Genomic DNA, 25,591 nt, shown 5'->3' on the forward strand with positions numbered 1-25,591 from the left:
TGTTCATATGTGCACAATGGCAAGTGGAAATAGTGCTGAACATCAAAACACCAAATCTAAAGTTTCTAGAAGTCTAGGAGGTGCTACCAAGGTTATTATTTGTGAAGATACTTAACACTAAAACTAACACTAACTAAAATGAAACTAATACAAACTAAAATTACAAAAATGTCGGGTACCAGAACTAATACTAACTAAAACTGTGGTGGAATTGGGATACTAGAACTATAACTAAAGCTATGGTAAAATTGGGGTACTAGAACTAAAACTAACTAAAACTATGGCAGAATTGGGGTACTAGAACTAAACTAATGAATTTGCTGTACTAAAACAACACTAATTCCATAATCTATATGATGATAATTTGTGGCTTACATTATCATGCTAATGTAGGGATTTTCTCACAGAGTTATGCTGTAATGCTATCATTCATCTTTTTGCACTACTTTGTATCACTTGGATCCCTACTTCATAATAATTTTAAATGTTTTAGTAATTTTGTAAAATAATGTATACTTCTTGTGTATATAGGAACAAGGGATATGTTTATCAATTTTGTGGAGTAGAACAGCAACTGAAAGGTCATTTAGATATTAAAAGTGTTATAGATAATAACATTGTAGTAAAAGAAGTTGTTGGTGGAAAGTGCAATGATATCTTTAGGATTAATGAGGTTAGTGGAGTATGTGTGCAATGTGACATGCATGCAATATGCTATAAGTATGCATTATTCCCTGAAAATCTGTGTATCTTTGGACATACGTAGTGTAAGTAATAACAGTAAGGTGACCGAGGACCCATAAAGACACTGATATTTATGTACTCCATAAAGTTTATTTATTTATTTATTTTTATTTATTTATTCATTAAGGCTTTACAGCACAAGTGCTGAACGTCTGTAGGACACCTGGTCCTACAGCCTGTTTAAAGTTGTTACAGAAAGTGTGTTTGCAAAGGTGGAGAAAAGAGAAAAAATCCATGACTGGACCTAAGCAGCCTCGAACCTGCAGCCATCTGATTAATGCTCGAATGCTTACAGGAGTCTGCCAGGAGGTCAGGATGTTTCTCCTTGTCAATTTCATGTATATGTATCCAAGGAACTCTAGAGAGTGACTTATTATCTCAAAGTACCTCATGTGGAACCAAATGGATATTAGATTATTTATTAAGGCTTTACAGCACAAGTACTGAAGGTCTGTAGGTTTATAATAATCTATGCATTCTTTACCCTGTACTAGCTAGCTAGCTCTTGTAGTTATGATCACATAAGTAGACCCACAGGTAGACATTTTTTCTGTAATGTCACATACCACTAAAAGATTCCAATATGCACTAATTCATCACATTGTCTGCCAAGCAAGTTGCCCATTACAGAAACTTCGGTTTATCAAATCATTTTAGGAGTGTAGTTGCTTCAGTGAAGCTGCGGCTCGTTTCATATGAAGCATGATGAAACCAATACTTTTGACAAGTTCAGTGATTGCGGTTAAAGACTTGATGAAAGCCACATCATCACCCATGTGGTTGGTGTTGTCAAGAACAAGTAGCCAATACTTGCGCTAAAGACCAAAGCCAAGACTCTTTTTATAGTAGATGCCTATAATGTACTTATATTTCTAATTGATAAGCACCATGTAGTGCTTTAGCTATGAGATTTGAATATTCAGAGGAGACCAGTAAAAAAGTAAAGTGTATAAAATTTGATGTTATGAAGTTGACAAAGTATCATCAATATCTAGAGAAAAGTTGAGCCTTTGCATGTCCTTGGTCCCAGGTTCTTGGTGCCCTAGGTCCACTGTTCCTTCCCATGTTTGTACTGTAAGTCATATAAAACTTTAATTATTGAATAAAAGCTAATCTCACTATTTTATATTTGTGACTGGATTTTGGAAAAACGATCCAAATCGCACATTAGAAGTTTCGAGATAAACGGTTTTAAAGAATTGAAGCCAGCATAACTCTCCAAGGATAGCAAGCACGCGTATGAAATTTACACAAAAGATGCATCTATCTGTTACCTTTCAAGCCACTTCCACTACTTGTAGCTGCTTGTACAGTTTCCCGCCAAATAAGATAGAAAATCTGAGCAGTTGGACAAGTGAAGTAGTATCACGAGTGCTCACAAAGGGGTGGAGGCTGGGGGGTGGCGGGGAGGGCAAAAGATGGGCCTCAAAATGGACGAAGACCACGATTGGAGTCCAGACACGAGATTACAGGGCTGTGCTGGCTCTTTAGTGGCTGATATGTAGCAAAATCTACAGAGAACACGTCTGGCCAACATTATAAGGCTGTCCACCAGTAAACCACTGATTCTTGCCAAGCCAGGTCCTTCACAAGGCCTGAAACCGCCATTTGGGCACTCCACACCACCCAGAAAAGACGTCTATTAAAACCAGCCTTGTGTAGTTTGAGTAGTGCTGAGGGTCAAAACTTGTAGTACGATAGTGTAGCTATCCACTGGTGGTGTTAGTTTGATTTTGCCTGATGTGCGATTTGGTTCGGTTTTGTAAAATCTGGTCACATTTGTCATAACACCTGATTAGTTATGGATTTGGAATGAATTCTTTTATGTGTGCAAAATGAAATTGCATTGTGTACACATGAAATAGTGTAAAAGTAATTGTGACTGGGCCTTCAAAAATAGGGCATGTGGGTACAAACTACACCCATTCACCTAACATGCCTTATCTCAGTACTGGGATGGAATATTTTCATTCTGTAGCTTGTATTATAAAACCAACCAATGTTGAATACGTGCTGGAAATTCCATGGCCACAGAGTCGTGGAATACAAAGTTATGACACATCAAAGTTTGAAACATAGGCAATTTGTATGTGCCCATATGCTCTATTTTCGTAGGCCCAGTCACAATTTTTAAAATTCAATACATGGGAATAGATTACCTGCATCTTGGTAGAGGACTACATTTGTAAATTATCATTGTTTGATAATTTATTTGCCATATTGTCACTATGCAAATTGATTTTTCTGTTGTTAGCACTGTAACTTCAAACGTTCTTGGCTTGTATAGCTGAAAATTCAGTTATTTGGTTATCTAGATAATATTATACAAAATGAAATGTGACCGGGTGTGCGATAATAGGGCATGTGGGCACATGATTTTTTTGCCTACTTGTTCACACTTTCATTGCTCATAACGTTTTGTACCATTATGCTATTGCATTGTAATTTTTAGCTGTTAGTAAGCATTTAATTGGCATCATGATGCAAGCTACGGAATGGAAATATACTTTTCCAATACTGAGATATGACCTGTAGAGTTATGGGGTGTAGTTTGTGCCCACATGCCCTGTTTTCACTGGCCCGGTCACAAATTAGAAAAAATGCATTAGCATGTGGGTTTTTTACACAGAGACTAAGGAAAAAAAACAGTAGTTTTCATAAATCAGGGGCATATAAGTACTGAGAATGCTTCTGTATTAATGGAGTTGAAATACAGATCTCTGTGTGTTGACTCTTGGTTCTTTATTTTTTCAGCAATCTTTCCTCCGATGAGCTAACAAACAACAGTGTATTGTTTCCTTACAAATGAATGTAGTTTGTACTACGTATCCAGCTTTAATGTATCAAACTATAAGAAGCCATACCATAGTTGACTACAGTTTGTTATGTACACATAAATGTGTGATGATAGTTTCAGGTGTGGCCATAAGGGTGATTTCTAAAATTCAGTCAAAATTGCAATATACTTGCAACTACCTTGAAGTCTCCGTCCTGCTGGGCAGCCAAACTCAGCGCAATAAATGCTAGCATCATCTTTCTTCGTCTTCATCTCTAAAGAATATGCTCTTCCAAGCATGTAGCTTTCACATGAATGTCACTAGTTAACGCTTTTGCATAAGTCTTTTGGACATGCCATTCATTAAAAAATTTATATCTACCTGAACCAAAACTCTTCCAATTCTGCTTCTGTAATCCATCTGCATCATTGTGTTAAGTAAAGTATTTCATCCCATTTTCTGTATTGAGGTCAGGTAATAGCTGCAAATCATCTATTATCAAAGACAAGTCGGGTGTTGTGGGAGGTATGTTCCTGAACCATTGTTGGCAGGTTTTGATAAACCTACTTTTTGCCATTTTTGGAAACTTTCAAAGCTGCCAAAATTGGCAATTTCAGAAGCTGCCAAAACTGGCAACTTCAGAAGCTGCCAAAACTGGCAACTTCAGAGGCTGCCAAAACTAGCAACTTCAGAAGCTGCTAAAACTGGCAACTTCAGAAGCTGCCAAAATTGGCAACTTCAATAGCTGCCAAAACTGGCAACTTCTGAATCATAAGCTGCCAAAACTGGCAACTTTTAGAGCAGCTTCAAAAATCTATCACTAGCAGCTCTATGATATTACCAAAAGTGGCATAAATTCCATCTCCTTTTATAGTTGCAAAAGTATCTTTTAATTGTGGGATTGAATTTCTGTTTGGGGTTTCAAAAATGGAAGCTTTTATAGTTATCAAAATTAGTAAGTTTACATGGTAAGTTTAAAAATGGGAAAGTTTTGTAATTACCAAAATTGGCAAGTTTTATAATATCCAGTGTTGGTAAGTTTGGCCAGGGGCGGATCCAGGGGGGGCTTTGGGGGCTGAAGCCCCCCCCCCCCCCTTCATATTTAGGCTTTACTTGATCAATATAATGAAATTTTGTCTTAGCATAATTATATGATCACTAATAATACAAATACTCATAAACCCACCTTATAAACATCTTTCCAAGGTATTCTAAGTGGATGTATGCTAAAGTTTATGCAACAAGGACCCGGATCAGCATTAGAGTTGTACAAGATCGAGATACTCTAATAGAGCAGTCAGCTAATTACTCTAATAGAACATTCACTGGAAACATGTAGTTGGTTCTGTTATGGAATTTCTCCAAATCTGCCTGCACCTATACATACAATGAAGTGCATTGGTCTGTTTAAAGCGCTTATATGTGTGGCAATACTTAATTCAGGTACACAATTTCCATTGAAAATGCTCTCAGATTCAATCTTGTATTGTTCAAATTTCAAAATTTTCCACTTTCAACATTATTATTCTAACATGCACCTATTCAGTGTTGTGCAATTGTGAGAGGGGTGCATCATGTACTTGGTTGTCTGTACCTACCAAACTTTTCCATTAGCAAAATGCTTCAGAGAGCCTTACCTACAATCTAAAGGCAGTATATAAAATATCTACAGGCAGAAAATATTATGAATTTTATGTGGAAATGTCTCCAAATTGCAGTATTTTAGCATCTATTTTTCAAAAATTTCCTGGGGGGGCATGCCCCCAGACCCCCCTAGTTCCAGCATGCTTCGCATGCTGGGAAGTGTGCCTCACACATCTCTACCCAAGAGATTAGTACCTTGAGTTAGCCCCCCCCTTTTATAAATCCTAGATCCGCCCCTGTTGGCAGGTTTGAATTTCCAAAATTGACAAGTTTGAATTTCCAAAATTGGCAAGTTTGAAATTCCAAAATTGGCAAGTTTGAAATTCCAAAATTGGCAAGTTTGAATTACCAAAATTGGCAAGTTTGAATTTCTAAAATTGGCAAGTTTGAATTTCCAAAATTGGCAAGTTTGAATTTCCAAAATTGTGACCGGATCTTGGAAAACCTACCTTTTGGGCACAAGCAGACTTTTTGGGAAAACTTTATTGAAAATTTCAACAGTTTTTTCAATATTCATTTTTTTTGCACATTTGGATAAAGCAACTATTAAACCTTCTTGCTGTGACGTTTCACACCCATAGCTCCTTTTTCTTACGAGATGTGGATGATTATATCAGACCATGTAATAATTTCACATGCATGGGACAACAATTAACTTACAAATTAGGTGATTTGTTCAGGTGCTGAAATGGCTAAAACTTAGTCTTAGACAATAATACATGGCATTTAATTGCAGAAATGTACCTAGAATACTTCATTAAACTATCAGAAATGTCTTAAAGTATTCTAGATAGTAAAAACAGGATTATTGGTAAACAAAGTGATTTGTCACCATTTGTCACCCTTAATCACTCACAGAACTCAATACATTACCATAAAAGTTAGTTTGTAATGTACAGGAGAGAAAATTGGCCATATCTCAGGAATGCTTAAAGATATTAAGCTGAAATTTTGACACAAGATAGATGAGTACCCAGTACCTTATTTAAGCTATAAAACAGAAAATTGACCAATGTGCCAAAAAGGTAGGTTTTCCAAGATCAGGTCACAATTGGCAAGTTTGAATTTTCAAAATTGGCAAGTTTGAATTTTCCAAATTTGATTTTCCAAAATTGGCAAGTTTGAATTTCCAAAATTGGTAAGTTCTATAATCGGTTGATAGGCAAGTTTTAATTTCCAAATGTGGCAGGTCAAAACTATTTTAATTTCTAAAATCAGCAAATTTTGTCATGTACAATTTGTACATTCCAAAATTAGCAAATTTGGTAATGTTAATGCACTGTCATATTTGGCTTCATGATAGATTTAAGAACCTACATAAAATACAAAACTGCGGATTATAAACATAACAATTACACATTACATTAATTCTTCTACATAGTCACCAACTTTTAAAAATGTATATGGAATCATGTTGATAGATGATCATCTTTTGGAATGCCTAATTTCTTAGTAACATCTTGGTTTTACATGGCTAAGAAGAGTGATACAGTGTGCATGAAATTTTCATGTGACATATAGGCTACCTGGCTTTTTATACGCTGCAAACCAGTTTGTTGACTTGACTGTTGATGGAGTTTGTCAGTGCTGATTTGTAAAGGTTAAGATTGTAGCCTGACGAACAGCCTATGTGACCTTTCCAGTGAAATCGATCCACAGAAAATTGTGTGCGACTGAAAAAGGCTGGTTCACGATTAAGACAGTATTGATGTAATTTGCAGGCATTATCATAGATGATTAACTTTGGGGCACTTGTAAATCTAGAGTGAAAGATTTTAAATGGATAGCGTGGTGATTCATGTGAATCCATTACTTGAAAACTATGGAAAATTCCATGCTGACAATATATGGTAAAGATTCCAGGTGTAAGAACTGGATGAGAATCTGGATATTTGTGACATTCATCTGACGTAGATTTAATGTTGAGGTGATCAATAGCATAGTTTCCTCGGCCAACTAATGCAGGTAAGTTTGGAAAAAAGCTAAGTGAATCTTCTTGAAGAGGTAAATACTAGCAAGATGAGCTGGGCTCTGGCATAGTATTTGGTGCAACCATATGTTCTATGATATCTCCAATAAGTGCTTGAACTAAGGGAAGTATATGGTTTTCATTTTCTCTATAACATTTTGAGAGAAATGATGCCAGAAGAGGAACATATTGCTGTACAATACTTAGTTCATAATGACTGGAAGAATGAATTAAGCAAATTTGATCATGTTGTACACTCTTTAGGATCTCTAATACTTTCTTGTTGTTGAGATACTGAAATGATCCACAAACAGGAGAATTATGAGCAAGCTCACAAAATAATTCAGCAAAAGATACAGGTGCTATTTGTGGAATGTATGTAGAGAATGAATTAATAATTTTTGGCAAGAGCTGAGGAATCCTTTTTATTATGGTGAAATTAAATTGAACTTTGAAAGTGTGTATCTCAGTGATGGCAAAGTGAATTTGGCTCAAATTTAAACAAGAGGTGCCCTACAGTTTCCACAGCAAAAATAGTCAATTTCAGGTGAAACACTATTGTACTACAGTTGCATGAAAGTAAAGATTTCTTGCGTCCTGTAAATACACACTTGTCTGTCGCAACTCCACACTGGCTGTGCTTGACCACACAACACACTATTACATTTGATTTATAAATGAGTGAAATCTTTCAATGCAAAACAGCTTTGCTGTAAAATAGGTGCATCCATGTAAGTTAAGGTAATTGGTAACCATAAGAGTTGATATCAGAAGCAGCAAAGAATGAACAGATTATGGACCTATATCATTTTCTCATGTTCTACACTAAGTCTTGCTGTATTCCTAATTAACTCTAAGTGACTAGTAATTCAAGTCGGCTATCATTATTCTTTCTACATTGAATATTGAAATAGACAGCCCAATAGCTAGCCAATTGGAGACAAAGGGAGTAGGAATGCAGCAAGACGGAAAGTAGAATCCAATGATGCAGGTTCTGCGCTAAACACTTTAATAGTTGCTTTATTACAGTTAGCTGTATTAACATTTGTGACCTAATTTTAGAAAACCGTCAATATCCGCACAATTTTCAAAATGCATTTTATTTGTTCTTTGTTTTCTACAGGGACAGAGGAATGGACTAGCCAAGTTTTAGCTTCTTAAGTTAAGCAGCATTGGAAATACAGCACTAGACAGCCGGACGAGCAAATAATTTGATATGTACAGAAGCTACCGAGAAAAGAATCTACAGGCACTTACATAAACCATCATAACTTACTGATACAACGACGTACGGAATTGAATCTTGGCTCATTGTGTTCGCCATGAATTTGTGCATCCACCAAGGTATGGTGTTTTCCCCAGGCATTCTTCTTTGTTCGAGAAGGAAGGCAAATTCACTGAAAAACGATCATCAGTAAATTCTTTCGTCACCGCAATGTAAACAAACGTCTGTAACTTTGGAATTTGTTCGTGTATGGAGATGAAACAAAGATTTTTTACTCCCTATGGACAGGCGGACACGATGATGCCCAGGATTTATCCATTGGAGGCTTAATGCGCCCACCAGCGAGGCGATAAAAACTTGCATAATTTTTTTCTGGAGTTTGCATTTTTTACCCATAGTGGTTTATTACAAAAGTACTGTTGTGCGTATATCGACGGTTTTCCAAAATTTGGTCACATTTATTCCAGGTCACTTGTAATATCAGCTTTTTCAGTTACTGGGCATGGACATATCCTGTTTACAGCCAAGCTAGTGTATATACATTTGTTTACTATTAATGAATTTGTCATAACCTATATTACAGAAATTTAACAGTACTGTGAAGGGCATTAACAAAATAAGAACTTGTGGCAACCAGACAGATCCTAGGATTAAGCTCCATGTTAATGTTGCTTCAGCATTTGGAATGACATTTAAGTCTGATTATGGACCTGGAGAAGTTGGAATGGATATGCACTTACTGGAAACATTCCTTGATAATATTGTGGTAAGAAATTGCATGTACATGGTTTTCTTTCTACTTTGTGAGATTATGATTTGTATTGTATTGTAAACCATTTAGTGTATGCCAATGTTACAGCTTTGTTAAACTGTGATTTGAGTGCTATCTATAAGAATGTGGCAAGTCCCCATAATATAGGAGAGACAATTATAAGAAATACTAACCTAGAGTAGGGACAATGTAGCACCCTAATAAAAGTAATAAAATGAAACACTATTGTGCAAAACAGTCGGGTAAAATTGAATAAATAATATCTGTTACAATGGTTAGTTTAAATCAGGTGACCTTATTATACAGTAGACAGGTTTCACTGTATAGCAGAATATTAAAAGTACTGTGCAATTAAAAATGCAGTAAAATACTTATTGTAAAGCAAACAGGCATAACATGGAATTTGATATAAGGAATCAAATGAAACTTGGTGCACAACTTTGTGTCATGATACACTGTTTTGTGCCAATTTTAAAGAAATTTGAAAAGAGTGGGTTAACATTATAATTTATTTGATAATGCAACATGGAATGACCAAAATACTAGGGATTTTTAGGTAACATCACAATTTTGCAATTGCTGACTGATGTCCAGCAGGTGGTTTCGAGTAGAAAACATTATGGAGAAGTACTTGTGTTGTAAGACCATAATAATTGTAAGGTTCAGTCAAAAAGTCCCTTCTTCTGCCAGACTAACATGCTCGTCAAGTTCGAATGTATAACTTTACCCAGTATAGATTGATGATAGAAAGCATCATATAGTCACAGCAAAGTTTCACACGGTTAATAACTCCCAAGCCTCCATACTTCAAACAACTGACACTCAGTAGCAGTTTACCTCTACACTAAATATCGCTGGCAAGAACACATAAGATAAGTAATTCTCTAATCATTCATTGATAAATTGCAACCAATATTATAACCCTCATAGTTAAAGTCAATTCAGATTGCAAAGTGTTTGGTAAGGATGCTGAGGTTGACTTGATGCCACAGGAGGTAATGTCTCAACATGAAGACTCTAATCTCATACCATTTGCAATGCTAAGTTCAGTCACTGCACCTCCTAAAAACTTATGGCCTGTCACCACTTGCACTCCCAGATGTTTTTGGCATGATCTAGTAATGGGGGAGCAACCGCCACAAAACACTTAGAAAGTTGAGGTGTATATCCGAAAGATGGTCCACGTGAACAAAGGAGTTAAAACCAAACAAGTAAGTCATTTAACAAGCCACAAGCAGAAGTATTATCGGCATACCACATTTGAGTCCACTTGCCATTGCCTTCATGGGAATGAATCATAGGAAGGATACTTTATATTTTTTATTGTTTTTTATTCACCGGCTCTAATGGCACTCCCTTCCACCCATACATCTCTATGGAAATTAACCTAGAAGAAAAATAAAAATGGGAAAAAACAAGAATTTACCTACAGAAAAGACACCTAAAAAAGAACCTACAGAAGCCCAGGAAATTTTAGTGAACTGGTAGATGCTCCTCTGCAACGGCAAGATCTATTTCCGGGGGAACACCAGGGCACTTAGAGTGTGATTGAGAGCCCTGGATGGATATGATGGAGGAACAAAGCAAAGAGAACTCAAAACTGCAATGGAACCAGCCTGTCACCACTGAATATGGGGAACTTCACTTCTCACTGAGTAAATGAGCCAAATCTTTATTGGTGGTAGTGGCTACTTTCCCTGTTTCACTGGTAGAAGAAAAAACTAATGAGGTAAAACTGCTGTGCTCTACTTTTTGTATGTGCTCCTAATAACCACAACGCTTCTCCACCTCACACCTATGAAAAAGGTGGTGGACCAATTATAAGCTGCAAAATAATTAAAACATGAACATCAAAAAAGGTACAATGATGTAAGCACCTCTAAAATCCCAACACTCTGATGTCCACTCTGGCATTATCATCAAGTACAGCTGAACAGTGAAGCATAACCCCACCAGACAGGGCATGTAAGTGAGGCTCCACCTGGACATCATAGCACATTTCCATCATCAAATCAGCAGTCAAATCTCATATTTCATTATGCTGGATAATTGGAAAAGCACCATGTGGGCAGCTAAGGGCATGGGACAAGATAAAATCCTTACCACACACATAGTGTGATGGTAACAATGATGGCGTAAAGCCATAGCGTAAACAGACAGCATCAATGAATTCATCCTTATGCAAAACCATACTGCTCATATAGAAGTGCAGACAGCCAGGAAGAGGTTCTCTCTCCATGCAGCACTCAACAGCCCAGAGCAAAGGTGGACGGCAATTAGAGATGGTTGATTACAGCTGAACAGACAAAGACTGTTCTCTAAGAGCAGAAAGATGGTGAAAGAGGTCATTCTGATGATGGATTTCCTCTAGACACAAGGACCAAGGATAATTTTTTGGCTAAGACTAAATCAAAAAAGCCTTACAAAAGTGCTCTGGAAAAACCATACTGTTCCTCAGAAGCTAACATAGCATTACAGATCCCAAGACCACCAAAGCGCACAGGAATGAAAACAACTCGCATTCAATGTCACTAACAGTGTAGTCCAGTAGAATTAAGATTAATCCCAGAAAAATCTGAAGAAAGCTGATTTTGGTATCATTAGAAAGAAAAAGTTTCATAGAATAACGTATCCAAAATCCTCTAAATCCAACTTGGGGAAACTTTTTATGGCCAATTTAGTTTTGAGGCATATGTGACTGGATTCAGGAAAGTGGAGCTTCCACACATATCCATTTACCAACTTTGAAAACTCATAACTTTATATTGGAAAATGGCATTGACTTGAAATTTGATCAGTAGTGAGAACCAGCATCACGTATTAGTTGCACAAATTTCAGGTTGATATTCACCTTGTACACTAGGTTGTGGTTTCGTAATTTCATGCATTTGGTAGACCCATTTTTGAAAATCTGGTCATTTTGTGACTAACAAAAATGCTAATTATCCTTAAAATATTTTCTCATAAGAAAATAATATTAATAAGAATAAGACTGGTTATAGAAATAAAGAGGTGCCTATAATGTAAATTTTGAACAAATATATTTGTCACAATTATTGTAACGGTTTCCTCAGCACTTCTGCAACTCTCTCCCCTGAAACTTCCACATGAATTGGTATGAAAATAGTAGTTCTCCATTTAGAAACACATCCATGAGTAAATGCAAAATACAAGGCATGAGGCTGGTTATTGGCAGAAGATGACAAACATGACACCCCAGCAATCCATTCACTAACATGTTGTTGAGTAGAGTCATTTATATGCATAAAGGAGATGGAAGGTAAAGCTGCACCCAAATACAGATGACCTACTAAAGTGATCTGAACACCAGTCCCTGCAATAACACACTGAGGTAACTGCAAAGATTCTTCCTTAACAACCAGCCAGTCGCATTAACATTGTAGCCAAAAGCAACGCTTATTCCACCAATTCTTCAGCTGACAAAGATGACCCCCTGCAGCAGCATCCGCATACCACACCTGCTTGGCAATACCCCTCAAGTGCTGAATTACATGGACTAAATGTTTGTAAAGTAGTTAAGAACTATTAATAGGTGATGATGTAACTGAAACCATATAAAACAATAAACAATTAATAGCAGTAAAATAACTTGATTTTTTGCTCTATATTTGCTGCTGCATTTTATTATGTGCTGGTATTGAATGAATTGTCAAATTTACAGTGGAGGTAATGCCCCTATTTTCTATGAAGCAAGAGAAAATCTGAAGAAGCTTGGGTCGACCTTACTGATGCGGAGATGATGTAAAGTAATTAAGAACTATTAATAGGTGATGATGTAACTATAAAGTGATGATGTAACTGAAACCATATAGAAACAATAAACAATTAATAGCACTATAAATAACTTGATTTTTTGCTCTGTATTTGCTGCTACATTTTATTCTGTGCTGGTATTGAATGAATTGTGCTGAGAGTCAAATTTACACATTTAGCATACAGTGGCATTTCCAGGGGATCAAGGCCCCTTCAGACTCAGCATCATTAAATATCTCTTTCATAGCATGGACAGCAACCTCACAGCCACCACACTTGGTTGCTCAACATATTTCTACCTCTTTTATTGATACCTTTGCTCATCAGCCTCTCTATAGACACCTGATTGTTCTCAAAAAGACCCAGGGGTTAGGCCTATTGCAATTGGGGAGACTTCTAGATGCTTAATAGCCAAAGTCATTCTTACTGTGTTCAGACAGGACATTCTGGACACTTCTGGCTGTCTTCAATTGTGCACTGGCTAAGCCAGAGAATGGAAAAGGCCTGTAGATGCTGCTCGGAATGATGTACATAAACAGCACCAACCTAAAGCATCCACCCCAGTTGGCCCAGCGGCACCACCCAGATGAAGTATGGTTTGGCATATGACATGCTCATCATGTTGTTCAAAGATGACAGGATGGTAGCTACTGTAGTTGGTGTCATCAGCAACAATCAAGCTGGCAAGGGTGGCAGGTAATGGACAGGCTTGACAAGCTCGTCTAAAACAGTAGAATCCCCTACAGATGCAGATATTGGTAGAAAAGAGCCATGAGACTGACCAGATAGAAAGTGTAGGGCTGACTTCACGTTTTGTTGAAACATGAGTCTGGAATAAAACCCGAGCACTATCCTGAGAACTGGATGAGTTATTCCCTTCATGTGGAGATAAGCATTGCTGTATGATGTTACCCTCCTCCAACAATATTAGGATATTACCATCATTTAGGGACCCGCCGATTATGCTCATTATTTTACCTATTATGCTATGCTGCACTGCTCAAAAATTTACCTATTATGCTTAAATTAATGCTCAATATTTACCTATTATGCTCAAATTATGCTCAATATTTTTACCTCAGTTCCCATGTTTTTCTAATAACTTTGCACTTTATGGAAAAGCAGTAAGTGGTTGAAGCACAGACTGTAAATCCTTGCTTGTCAAAATACATGTCACAGTAAAGATCGATATACTCTAATAGAACAGTCAGCTACCTGATAATTTTATTAGAGTTACTGACTGTTCTATTAGAGTATATCGATCTTTTTGTTGGATATGTATTTTGATAAGCAAGAATTCATACTATTACACAAAATATTCTACCTATTATGTTAGCATTATGCTCAATGCTTTCAGGCACCTATTATGCTCATTATTATGCCAGCATAATCGGCGGGTCCCTACCATCATTCCACAAAGGCAGACGATGTTCCAAGCAAGCAAGATGGTCACGCAACATAGAAAGATTATGGGGGCACTTGAGCAACAAGGCAGGCATAACCATCGCAGCTTTAGAGCAATGCATTCCTGAGCAGAAGCATTTCCATAGCAATTGAAGAGATTGGTCAACCCGGTTACGAATTCAGTACCTGCTCTACCAAACAGAACTATGAAAAGGTTATGTCAACAGTGCACAATCTAATTGTAAGCAGTAGAAATTTGATCACAGAACTCATCACCATCCAGACAGGAGTTCCACAAAATATCCGAGGATGAAATGAAGAAAAATTAGGAAGAGCAGGGATCTGAGAACATGATGGACAAATATAATGTTCATTATTGGCTTTCATCTGCCTGCCTTCCTCTGGATAGATACCCATACACTTTGCATCATAGCATTATTTTGTGGAAATTGTCTCCCTGTTTGTTACAAAGGATGGATACCAATGGCATAAACAAACATTAATAATGGACCCCCTCTGTGATGCATAATAGTGACTGAGTCTGCAAAAAGGGCTCTTATAGCCTTTCTAAATTTCAAAGTTTGACATATCATAACTCATCATGTGTTTAATCCATTGTCGTAAAATTAAATCCAGGAATAGTGCTATGTATTGAGTGTAAGCTGACCAAATTTCAGACTGTTACCACGCACACAAGTAAAGTTATGGATTGCCAAGTACATGCAAGTGGAAAGGCTATAATATTTGCTGATCCGGTCACAATTATTATTTTTTATTGAATTAACCAAACCATACATATGCAGAGCTGAAAAAAGCATTAGAGATACATGCGGTTACATTAATTAACAAAGCATGTATCAATGTTAATTGCAGATGTTAATTGTAGGGGTAGAAGGCTAGTTAGTCTCTTAGTAGAACACTTCTCATGATCCTGCACGAGCCCTAAAGTGCCGCTTTCTGTAATTTAGAAATTATCTTCATAATATCAGCATCTTCAACTATACTCTGAAGGGTAGCTTTTAATTCTGATAAGATCAGGCCAGTGATTGATATGATTATTGGTAGTATGACAACACGCTCAAGATGGTAAGTAAGTTTCATAAGCATGGCAAAATCACTATACTTCGCGCAATCTTTTCACAAAACTTTGAGTGAAGGTTGCCGTCACTTGAAATACTTATTATTACTATTATTATTACTAGGCCCGGGGCACATACAACCAAGTACAATCACTAATGGCACAACCTACCAGATTAAGCTTTGGGCATAATCAAGACTATAGCCACGTGCACTTTAATATAATTATATACATTATTGATTTAGCAGGCCCTCAGAATTCATACTTAATTAAGTCTAGGATATTAATTTATGTATTTATACACAATTTGTGTCCTCCTCATGTGATACCAGTTGTTTAAATGAGGATGGATCATGGTGATGGATTGAGACATGGCTGGAGTTGCCAAGGACAGAGTGTCACACTCAACCGTTATCTGACTCATCTGCTTATTTACATTTTTAAGTATGAGATGGGCCAATATGTCAAAAAATGGTCAGATGGTGTCTTGGATACACTGCAAGATGAAATAAAATGTGCAGCAGATTGCTGTGAAAGGTGGCAGTGCCTTCAAAGGAATACACATGGATATGGCACATCATCAGTGGTGTGCAGACACTGAATGGCAGCTACAGTAGTGCCGGATTGGCACTTCACAGCAACAGGAGATAATATTTTTATTGTTACTGGGTAGTACAAACACAGCACAAACAAACAACACAAACAGTATTACAACATGAAAATATATAGTCTATGTCTGTTAATAATCCACCTGAATGTGATGCATGTACTGGCAGCTGGCATGGCAACTTTGGAGGCTAACAGTGGCACCTGGCACTTGTCTGAACGAAGATCTGGGCACAAACGATTAGTAGACAAGTTAGTAGTAGACCTGTGGATGGTCGCTAGTGGTCGCTGGCCTTTGGAATTATGGGTGTGGTGCTGTGCGTTTTATAGAATTGCACATTCGTTCAAGTCATCAGCACGAGCAGGCGTAATTATTATATGTTTGTGCCTTTGTTCACTGGTGAGTTGAATCCCAGTTAGTGCAAGTTCATAGGCTTTGTAGTTTTCCCAAACATTATTTATTTATTTATTTCATTCATTATTATTTATGACGTAAATTTAACCGCATTTCGTATTATTCTTAGTACTTGGTTGTATAACTAGGCCTGGGGCACATACAACCAAGTACAATCACCAATGGGACAACCTACCAATAAGGCAGTGTATGACCAGTAGTGTGTGTGTGTGTGTGTGTGTGTGTGTGTGTGTGTGTGTGCGTGTGTGTGTGTGTGTGTTGGCACATAAATGCAATTATAATCAGATGTTTAAGCTTTATTTGGTAATCACAACAACAGTTGCATGCATTATTATATACATATATAGCAGGCCCTCAAAATTCATACTGACCAACGAACACCTAATTAAGTCTAGGATATTAATTTATGTATCTGTACATAATTTGTGTTCTCTTGTGATACCAGTTGTTTAAATGAGGGTGATGGATTATGACATGGCTGGAGTTGCCAAGGGCAGACCACAGTGATATCTGGGACAAAAAAAGCTGAGTAGTCACACACAGCCGTTATCTGACCCATCCACTGAGTTACATTTTTAAGTATGAGATGGGCCAATATGCCAAAAAATGGTCACATGGTGTCTTGGATACACTGCAAGATGAAATAAAATGTGTAGCAGATCGCTGTGAAAGGTGGCAATGACTTCAAAGGAATGCTCATGGATATGGCATGGTGTGCGGACATTGAATGGTAGCTATACAGCAGTGATTGGCACTTCACAGCTACAGGAGATATTATTATTGTTACTGGGTAGTTAAATACAAACACAGCACAAACAAACAATGCAAACAGTATTACAACATGAAAACATAGAATACCTCTGTTAATAATCCACCTGAACGCATGTACTGGCAGCTGGCATGGCAACTTGGGATGGCTTACAGCAGCACCTGAACACTTATTCAAAGAAGATCTGGACACAAACGATTAGTAGACAAGTTAGTAGTAGACCTGCGGCTGGTCGCTCGTGGTCGCTAATCTTCTCCCAGCCTTTGGAAACATGGATGTGATACTGGGTGTTATATAGAATTACACGTTTGTTCAAGTCATCAGCATGAACAGGCGTAAGTATTATACGTTTGTGCCTTTGTTCACCGGCGAGTTGAACCCCGGTTAGTGCAAGTTCATAGGCCTTGTAGTTTTTGCCAAACATTATTTATTTATTCATTATTTATGATGTAATTTTAACCGCATTTTGTATTATTCTTAGTACTTGGTTGTATAATTACTAGGCCTAGGGTAACTACAACCAAGTACAATCACCAATGGGACAACCTACAGTACTAATGGGGCATGTACAAACAGTGCATGGCCAACGCAATGTGTGCAGGTAGAAAAGATGCACAGTAATACAATTCTAGAGGAATTGACTGGCACACATACACAAGGGATGTATTAATATGTAATTACAATCAGTGATTATCCGACCATGGAGATGTGAGATTGCACTTTAAATTGTGAGAATCCTATTGAATCTGATTTACAAGTAGTAAAGCTTAAACATCCAACGAATACTTATTACATTAATTTTATACCATCGTACACAATTTGCATTACATGATACATGTGTTTAATTAACCCTTTGGCCTCTATGTTAATAAAGAAAAGTATTCCGTTAAATGCGAAAGCCGATATATTGGCTTTTGTTACACACATGCATTCAAGTGCACATGTCTCGCAAATGAAATATCCTATGAATATACGGTTTGGACCATGCTACTCTGTGGTTAATGGGTAATACCCTAAGTATTATCCGAACATTGTAGCACGATTGAGCATGAAGTAAGGACAATATGCGTTTGAAAGAATTTTCGGCCGTTCTTAAGATGATAATTGCTACGATACTACCTGTCATAAAGGTGAGACGGAATAAAGAAATTACTAAAAGTTAGATAATGTTATAGAACTATGCTTCGTGAGTAGTTTAATACAAACCACGAAGGAACAGGTTGTTCCTACATGGAGTAACAGGAACCCAAATTTATATGTCAAAACGCATATTTTTCATAAAATGACTTTCGTTTTTTAAGAACCAAAGCCAAAATATTGGCTTTAGGGGCCAAAGGGTTAAATGAGGACGGATTAGAGCACTGGATTAAGACATAGCTAGAGTTGCCAAGAGCAGACCATGGTAATATTAGGATAAAAGCAAAGTATTTCAACTGTCTGTCACCTACAACTGATATCTGAGTTATGTATATGTTTAACATGAGCTAGGTCATTTGTACTAAACTGATCACATGATGCCGTGGATATGCTGCAACACCAAAAAGAATTTTGGAGAACAAATGTGGCTGAATGCAACACCAGAATTTTATGGTTATGTCAGTGTACACAAGTATGTGGAGCATTGCTGATGTCGGCAGACTATAGCTACATATAATAATAGTAGTTAAAGCAAGCACAACCATGCACACAGTAATTATCAGCCTAAGGGCACATTTTGTATATGTTGTGTTTGTTCTCTCCATCAGCGTTCAGTATGTGGGATGCGCTATGCATCATCACACAAACTTACCAGCTGGAAACTGCACCTTCTTCGCATAATGGCCTGTCAGGTGAGGCTTTCTCCCATCCCATATATGAGTAAAGGTAGCCTAGTTACGCGAGACTAAAGAAACAAGACTATCAAAGTGTTTTAACCATCACAAACTAACCTCCAGTGAATAGTAGCAACTTCCAATTATGCTGTAGATTAGCAGGAGTAGCAACCACTTGTCTTTCAATCGAAATGGTTGCTGTCGCCCACTTTCAAACACAAATGAACAGTAGTTCGCTTGTCTAGAATCCACCTGGTCTATTAATAGCGCAATTAATAGTGGGTGTCATGTGCAAATGGTTTTGATTGGCGTTAAATAGAATCATCATGCATTTCTATTACCCCCACAACAACACCCGCCCATTGTATGATTGTCTCTTCATACAACATGGAATTCTAGTCCCGGTGAGTGCGAAGCCTTAGGCCTTATAGTTTTCTAAAACATTATTTATTTAATTAATTCATTATTGATGTAATTTTAACCATGTTTCGTATTATCTTTAGTACTTAGTTGTATTACTATTATTATTACTAGGCCCGGGGCAAATACAGCCAAGTACAATTACCAATGGGACACTATTATAATCAGATGTTATACATATATAGCAGGCCCTAAGAATTCATACTGACCCACGAACGCTTAATTAAGTCTATGATATTAATTTATGTATCTGCACACAACTTGTGTCCTCCTCATGTGATACCAGTTATTTAAAAGAGGATGGATCATGGTGATGGATTAAGACATGGGAGACCAGTGACCAGTGATATCAATCTGGGACAAAAGAAGCTGAGTATTTCCACTATGTGTCACACACAACCATTATCTGACTCATCCGCTAAGTTACATTAAGTATGAGATGGGCCGATATGTCAAAAAATGGTCACATGGTGTCTTGGATACACTTCAAGGTGAAATAAAATGTGTAGCAGATCACTGTGAAAGGTGGGAGTGCCTTTAAACGAATACTAATGGATATGGCACATCGGTGGTGTGCGGACACCGAATGGTAGCTACAGTAGTGATTGGCACGTCACAGCTACAGGAGATAATATTTTATTTATTGTTACTGGGTAGCTAAATACAAACACAGTACTAACAAACAGTATTGATGAAAACAGTCTACCTCTGTTAATAATCCTCCTGAATGCATGTACTGGCAGCTGGCATGGTGACTTGGGAAGGCTTACAGTGGCACTTGGCACTTGTCTGAACACTTACGAAACGAAGGTCTGGGTACTAACGATTAGTAACAAGGTAGTAGTAGAGTTGTGGATGGTAGCTCATGGTCGCTAATCTTCCCGGCCTTTGGAATCATGGGTGTGGTGCTGGGCGTTATATAAAAGTACATGTTCATTCATGTCATCAGCACGAAAAGGCGTAATTATTATACATTTGTGCTTTTGTTCACTGGCGAGTTGAACCCTGGTTAGTGTAAGTTCATAGGCCTTGTAGTTTTCTCAAACATTTATTTATGTATTTATTCATTCATTATTATTATTTATGGCATAATTTTAACTGCATTTCGTATTATTCTTAGTACTTGGTTGTATAATTACTAGGACTGGGTCACACATAACCAAGTAAATTGTTTACGTATAAGACAACCTGTATTTTGTTTTCTCTAACTGTGATGCATAATAAGTACTGTAGGACCTCCACTATCCAAGCATCTGTGTGCCAGTTTAATGTTAGATAAGTGAATTTGTTTGAATAAATACAGCCCAATCATTTATATAAAGAGTGCTGTTCAACTGCTCTAGTAGAACATACACTTACTCTAATAGAATGTTCACCTAAATGACAGAATACTCTAATAGAACAGTCACTTATATGTTCAGCTAATCAAGAGTTTGGATAATTGAGATTCGAGGTCCTACTCTATCAGCTGGTTGTGTCACCACTGCATAGTACTTTATGGTGGCCTCTACCTTGTATAAATAATTTGAGTTTGGTCTCCTTCCATGCATACGGCAATGCTAAGAACAATGGAAGGCAGCCAAACTCAAACTATTTATTGCTACCAGAGAATCTATACACTTTCTTTATTGATTAGCATGTACATCGCAGATTAGCATTCAGCAGGAGGTTCATAGATGATGGCAAAATCCATCTACTTTCAATCCAATAAGTGAGGTTGTCAATCATTTCTTCAGTATCAACACTTTTCCATTACAACAGCTGGGTTGACTTAACTAATGACAGAATAGCCAGAAAAACTGAGATGTGTTCCCAGGACCTCATCAGTTATCACACAAAAATAAACTACTGGCCAGACTATTGCTACCATATAATCATCGCCACCCACTATAATATGCGCACATATGGGCATAAAAATTGACATGTACACACACAAGCACACATGGACACATACATGCGTGCACACATGCACACACACTATACATGTATGCATATGCATACATGTACACACACAGATGCACGCATGTAGATATATACACACACACACACACTATAAGCATGCAACACACACACACACTCATGTACAAGGACAAATGCACATATAAGTGCACACACACACGTATGTATTTGACAGATACACACACATACATGCATATGAACACACACACAAATGTACACACACGCTCCATAGGTCTAGCTAGGGTGAACATGAGCAAGCATATGCCCAACCATTGCAGTTCCTTTCCCTGCCATCAACTTTTTCCAAGTCATCACAAGTAGCTAGCTCAATGCTAGTTATGCAACACTAGATTCATGGCAAAACAGATGCAACCCTGTGACAGAAATAGTGTACGTACCACATTGTTTGAATTATGATTTTGCCAAAGGCCTGAATCCGATTGATTGAGACCACATGATGTATTAAGGAAGAATTTCTTGGAAAGTCTCTTGTAAATGCACATTTATCTTGTACATTCTGTTCTTAGTTTGTGGCATTGTGGAATGGGTGAAAGCAAAGTGTAATTGCCACTGTTCAATGTTGAATAGTTGGCCTTGACATATTAGTTCAGTTGTGTTTTAGTCTACTACAGAAAGTGCTGCATACCCAAGGCACATACACCACCAGTTGAAAAGAAGCAAATTCTGCTCCATACACTTGATGATATATGCCATGAAGGTTGGATGGAACAGGGAATAGAGAGAAGGTCAAGTCATTGTGAAGAGTTTTAAATGTATTTATGTAGATACTATATCTGTGCAAAGTGTACATTTGTTACAACTCTGTAGACCAAACTTAATTTGTTACTAAGAAGTAGGCCTAAACCAAATATGCTTAAAATTTTGCCTTTCAGGAATTTCCAAGATATTTGCCCATTATGCACTTCAGTATCCCAATTGTGTATGCATTGTGCTCCTAGGTTAACAACATTTCTTACAAATATTTTAATCAGTGAATGCTCTATTAGAGTATTTCACTACAAAGTGACTGTTCTATTAGAGAGTATTGATCAAAGGTGGTATGTGCAATGCATTTTAGTGCTACGTTGCAGTTTGCATTTCCAATGACTGCTCTATTAGGGAGAATCGATGGAATTAAGTATAATTTGAAATATCTACCTAGTATACTAGCATTATGCTGACATAACATACTAGCCTATCTTGCCTTTTATTTTGCTGGAATATGTGACACAGGCCAGCATGTTGCATAAGTATGCCAGGAGTTTAGGCCTGTGCGATACCACCCAAAGTTTGCGTATCACGATACCGTTACTTTGGTATCACGATATACTTTAGGTATCGATTATTAGCTGAAAACTGTAATGCTTACAATAATGTCAGTACAACAATAGTAAGTTACAAATTGTTGTGTAATAAGCATAACATATTAACGTTTTCTGGATGTATACATGCTTGTTTAGAGTTTATAATGTTCCCAGTACAACTGAAAACTCTCTCACTGGGAACACTGGTGGCTGGAACACATAGATATTTTGCAGCCAAAGTAGACAAAAGCTTATAATTATCGAGAACTATTATCCTTCCACCATTCTAGTGGATCAGTTTTGTCTTCCTTAGAGTCAGAATTCACTGACACTGGCTTTTCCCTTACGTAATTGACAATTTCTGATTCAGCCACATCTTGAGGTTCTATTTCTTTTGTATTGTTATTAGATTGTTGAAACATGTCTGCTAGTATTGTTCGTACAGCTTCTGCACTGGTCTTTGTTTTTTTCCTAGGTGGCCCAGAATCATCACAGTCAGATGTTGAAGTGACTGACACAATGGATACGTCATCTTTAGACTGTGATGATAACTCAGTGTAAAGTGCAGCAGCATCATCTCAAACTATATCATGTATTGTTGAACGTTCTGTAACAGAGAGAAAGGGAAGCTCTTTGAAACGGGGATCCAAAAAGCAAGCAACATCAAGTAATCTAGATACTTCAGCAGATTGGTAACGTTGCTCAAGTTTCTTCTTGACTGCTTCCTTCAGATGCTTAATCACACTTGGACCATCACTTGTTGGATTCAGAGCATCTTTGAGAAGGTGATGAAGAAGAGGCTTGATTGATGATAACGTACCATAGCTTTCTCCGCTAACACTTTCTGTTATCTGAAAAAATGGCTTTAGAATGTCAATCATCTTTTCCATGATTTTGATATTGTCACCTTGTAGCATGAGGTCAACTCTTGTGAGATTGACTAAAGCAGCACAAACCGATGCCTGCTGTTCACAAATACGTTCCATCATCCTGTATGTAGAGTTCCACCTTGTTTCTACATCTTGTATCAATGAATGCTCTGGGAGGCCTAGAGCAACTTGTTTTTGTTTAAAAGTGTACACTGCTTTACTAAATGTTCTGAAGTGTGTTACTATGTTTGAGCATTTTGAAATGACTTTTTGCACCCTTGGTATGGCAAGGCCAGCCTTCACTGCCAAATTAAGGGTGTGACCAAAACAAGGTAAGAATGGCCATTCCAATACCTGTTCAACTACTTTTATAATATTAGAAGCATTATCGACTGTTATGCACTCGATTCTTCAATATTCCAATCATGTAAACACTCCTTGATGGTTTCTGCAAGGTGTTCAGCAGTGTGACTCCCAGGTAGTTCCCTACTTTCTAAAACAAAGTGTTCAAACATCCAGTCCGATTTGGTTTTCAAAAAATGTGTAGTTATACTGATATAACTCTGGTTGACCCTGCTTGTCCAACAATCACTAGAAACAGCAACATATTTGGCATCATTTAAACCAGGTAAGACTTTGGTATCTTTGGTATTGCCATACATGGTAGGAATTACTCTGTCTGAAAAGGTCTTTCGGCTTGGTAATTGATAACGAGAATCGAGCTTCTCCAACAACTTGTGGAAACCATCACCTTGAACCACACTGGTTGGCATTAAATCTTTTGCTATGAAGTATCCCACTGCTTTAGTGAGCTCCTTGGCACGTGGACTATCACTCTTGTACTTTTCATAAGCTACGAAACATTTTGTAATACTCTTACTAGGTAAAGAAGAGCTACCACTCGCTGATGACTTAGCTTTATCCTGGTTTGCCTTCTTTGTACCACTATAAGTACGTGGATGGCACATTTGCAAATGCTTGGATAAGTTTGTAGTATTACCACAATATTTCAACTGGCGAATGGGCTCACACAGTCCACAAAACACCTGTAAAGAACAGTGAAAATGTAACTAGCTAGCTATGCAGACTATGAGTCTTAGCACCGCAGGCTGGCATGGAATGGTACTGATATGGAGTCAGTTCGCGTCTACGAGAGCATGAAACAATTGTTATATTTAGTACAAGATGTTTTGTCTAGCGACTAAGCGTACTAGGTTTAGTAGTAGTATTTACTGGACAAACGCGCAAACCGCATTCCATAGCACAATACAATTATATTCGAAAACTAACCTGTGATGGCTCCACAACCTTTCCTTCTTTCGTTTTAAAACCGAAATACTGCCAGGCATGACTAATGGCACCAGCAAGCGGAGTGAGATTTGCACATTTTAACGTGTCTGACTGCTCATACGCCATTTTTGACACAAGTGAATTTCGTCGTGTGCCCTTAATTAAATCTACCCGATACTGGCGATACCCATTCTTACCTTTGCAATACCAAATTAGGTATCGATGCTATCGCAGAATCGATAGTATCGCATAGCCCTACAGGAGTTTGCCTGATTCATACATTAGTACCCTGTCCAGCATGCTAAATTAGGACACAACGTTTATTTGAGTGTATCACAGGTCTCCACTTCCATTTGCGACCATCTCAGCAAAAACCTGACTTGTTCGCACAAGCATGCGTATTGAGAAAATTGAAATTTAAAAATAATTCGTAAAATTACGCATGCTACAAAAAAAACTACGCAAGTTTTTATCGGGCCAGTACTCAAAGAAGGAAGACTCAAATAGATTACAACTATATACCATCTTATTCACCTATTCAGGAAGTGTTTGAAAATCATTGTTTTGTTTCCCTAGCTCCAACGGTATGCGTGTCACGTGTGTTTATTTACGATGCGGTAAATGTAAACAAGATTGTCATCGTTTCTTCTACGAATCTGCCTACATATCCATTTGCACAAGTATCTACAGGGCTAATACTATACCTTGGCTGATGTGCTGATCCATGATGAACGTTTTAAGCCAAATTTCAACGTTGTAGA

The 25,591-nt window shown here is 37.5% G+C and overlaps 2 protein-coding genes across 2 annotated transcripts; both read right to left on the bottom strand.

Annotated features, from left to right (window-relative positions):
* Positions 1–22,928: 22,928 nt before the first annotated feature.
* LOC136247635 (E3 SUMO-protein ligase ZBED1-like) lies at positions 22,929–23,657 on the bottom strand. Its single transcript, XM_066039407.1, has 2 exons — positions 23,256–23,657; positions 22,929–23,210 (listed from the first exon to the last, which is right to left on the bottom strand). Exons 1-2 carry the CDS (start codon positions 23,655–23,657, stop codon positions 22,929–22,931), a joined length of 684 nt encoding a protein of 227 aa, XP_065895479.1.
* A 278-nt stretch (positions 23,658–23,935) lies between these two features.
* On the bottom strand, positions 23,936–24,956 carry LOC136247643 (E3 SUMO-protein ligase ZBED1-like). Its single transcript, XM_066039420.1, has 2 exons — positions 24,831–24,956; positions 23,936–24,586 (listed from the first exon to the last, which is right to left on the bottom strand). The coding sequence occupies exons 1-2, from the start codon at positions 24,954–24,956 to the stop codon at positions 23,936–23,938; spliced, it is 777 nt and encodes a 258-aa protein (XP_065895492.1).
* Between the last annotated feature and the right edge of the window lie 635 nt (positions 24,957–25,591).

The sequence above is a fragment of the Dysidea avara genome, chromosome 1 (assembly GCF_963678975.1).
Source record: "Dysidea avara chromosome 1, odDysAvar1.4, whole genome shotgun sequence".
Taxonomy (NCBI): domain Eukaryota; kingdom Metazoa; phylum Porifera; class Demospongiae; order Dictyoceratida; family Dysideidae; genus Dysidea; species Dysidea avara.

Excerpts from the sequence above, each read along its gene's own strand:
- LOC136247643 (XM_066039420.1), bottom strand. The coding sequence starts at position 24,956 with ATGGCGTATGAGCAGTCAGACACGTTAAAATGTGCAAATCTCACTCCG. Across the intron at positions 24,587-24,830 it reads AGGTTGTGGAGCCATCACAG|GTGTTTTGTGGACTGTGTGA; the intron begins GTTAGTTTTCGA and ends TGTTCTTTACAG.
- LOC136247635 (XM_066039407.1), bottom strand. The coding sequence starts at position 23,657 with ATGGAACGTATTTGTGAACAGCAGGCATCGGTTTGTGCTGCTTTAGTC. Across the intron at positions 23,211-23,255 it reads GTTCAACAATACATGATATA|TCTAAAGATGACGTATCCAT; the intron begins GTTTGAGATGAT and ends TTATCATCACAG.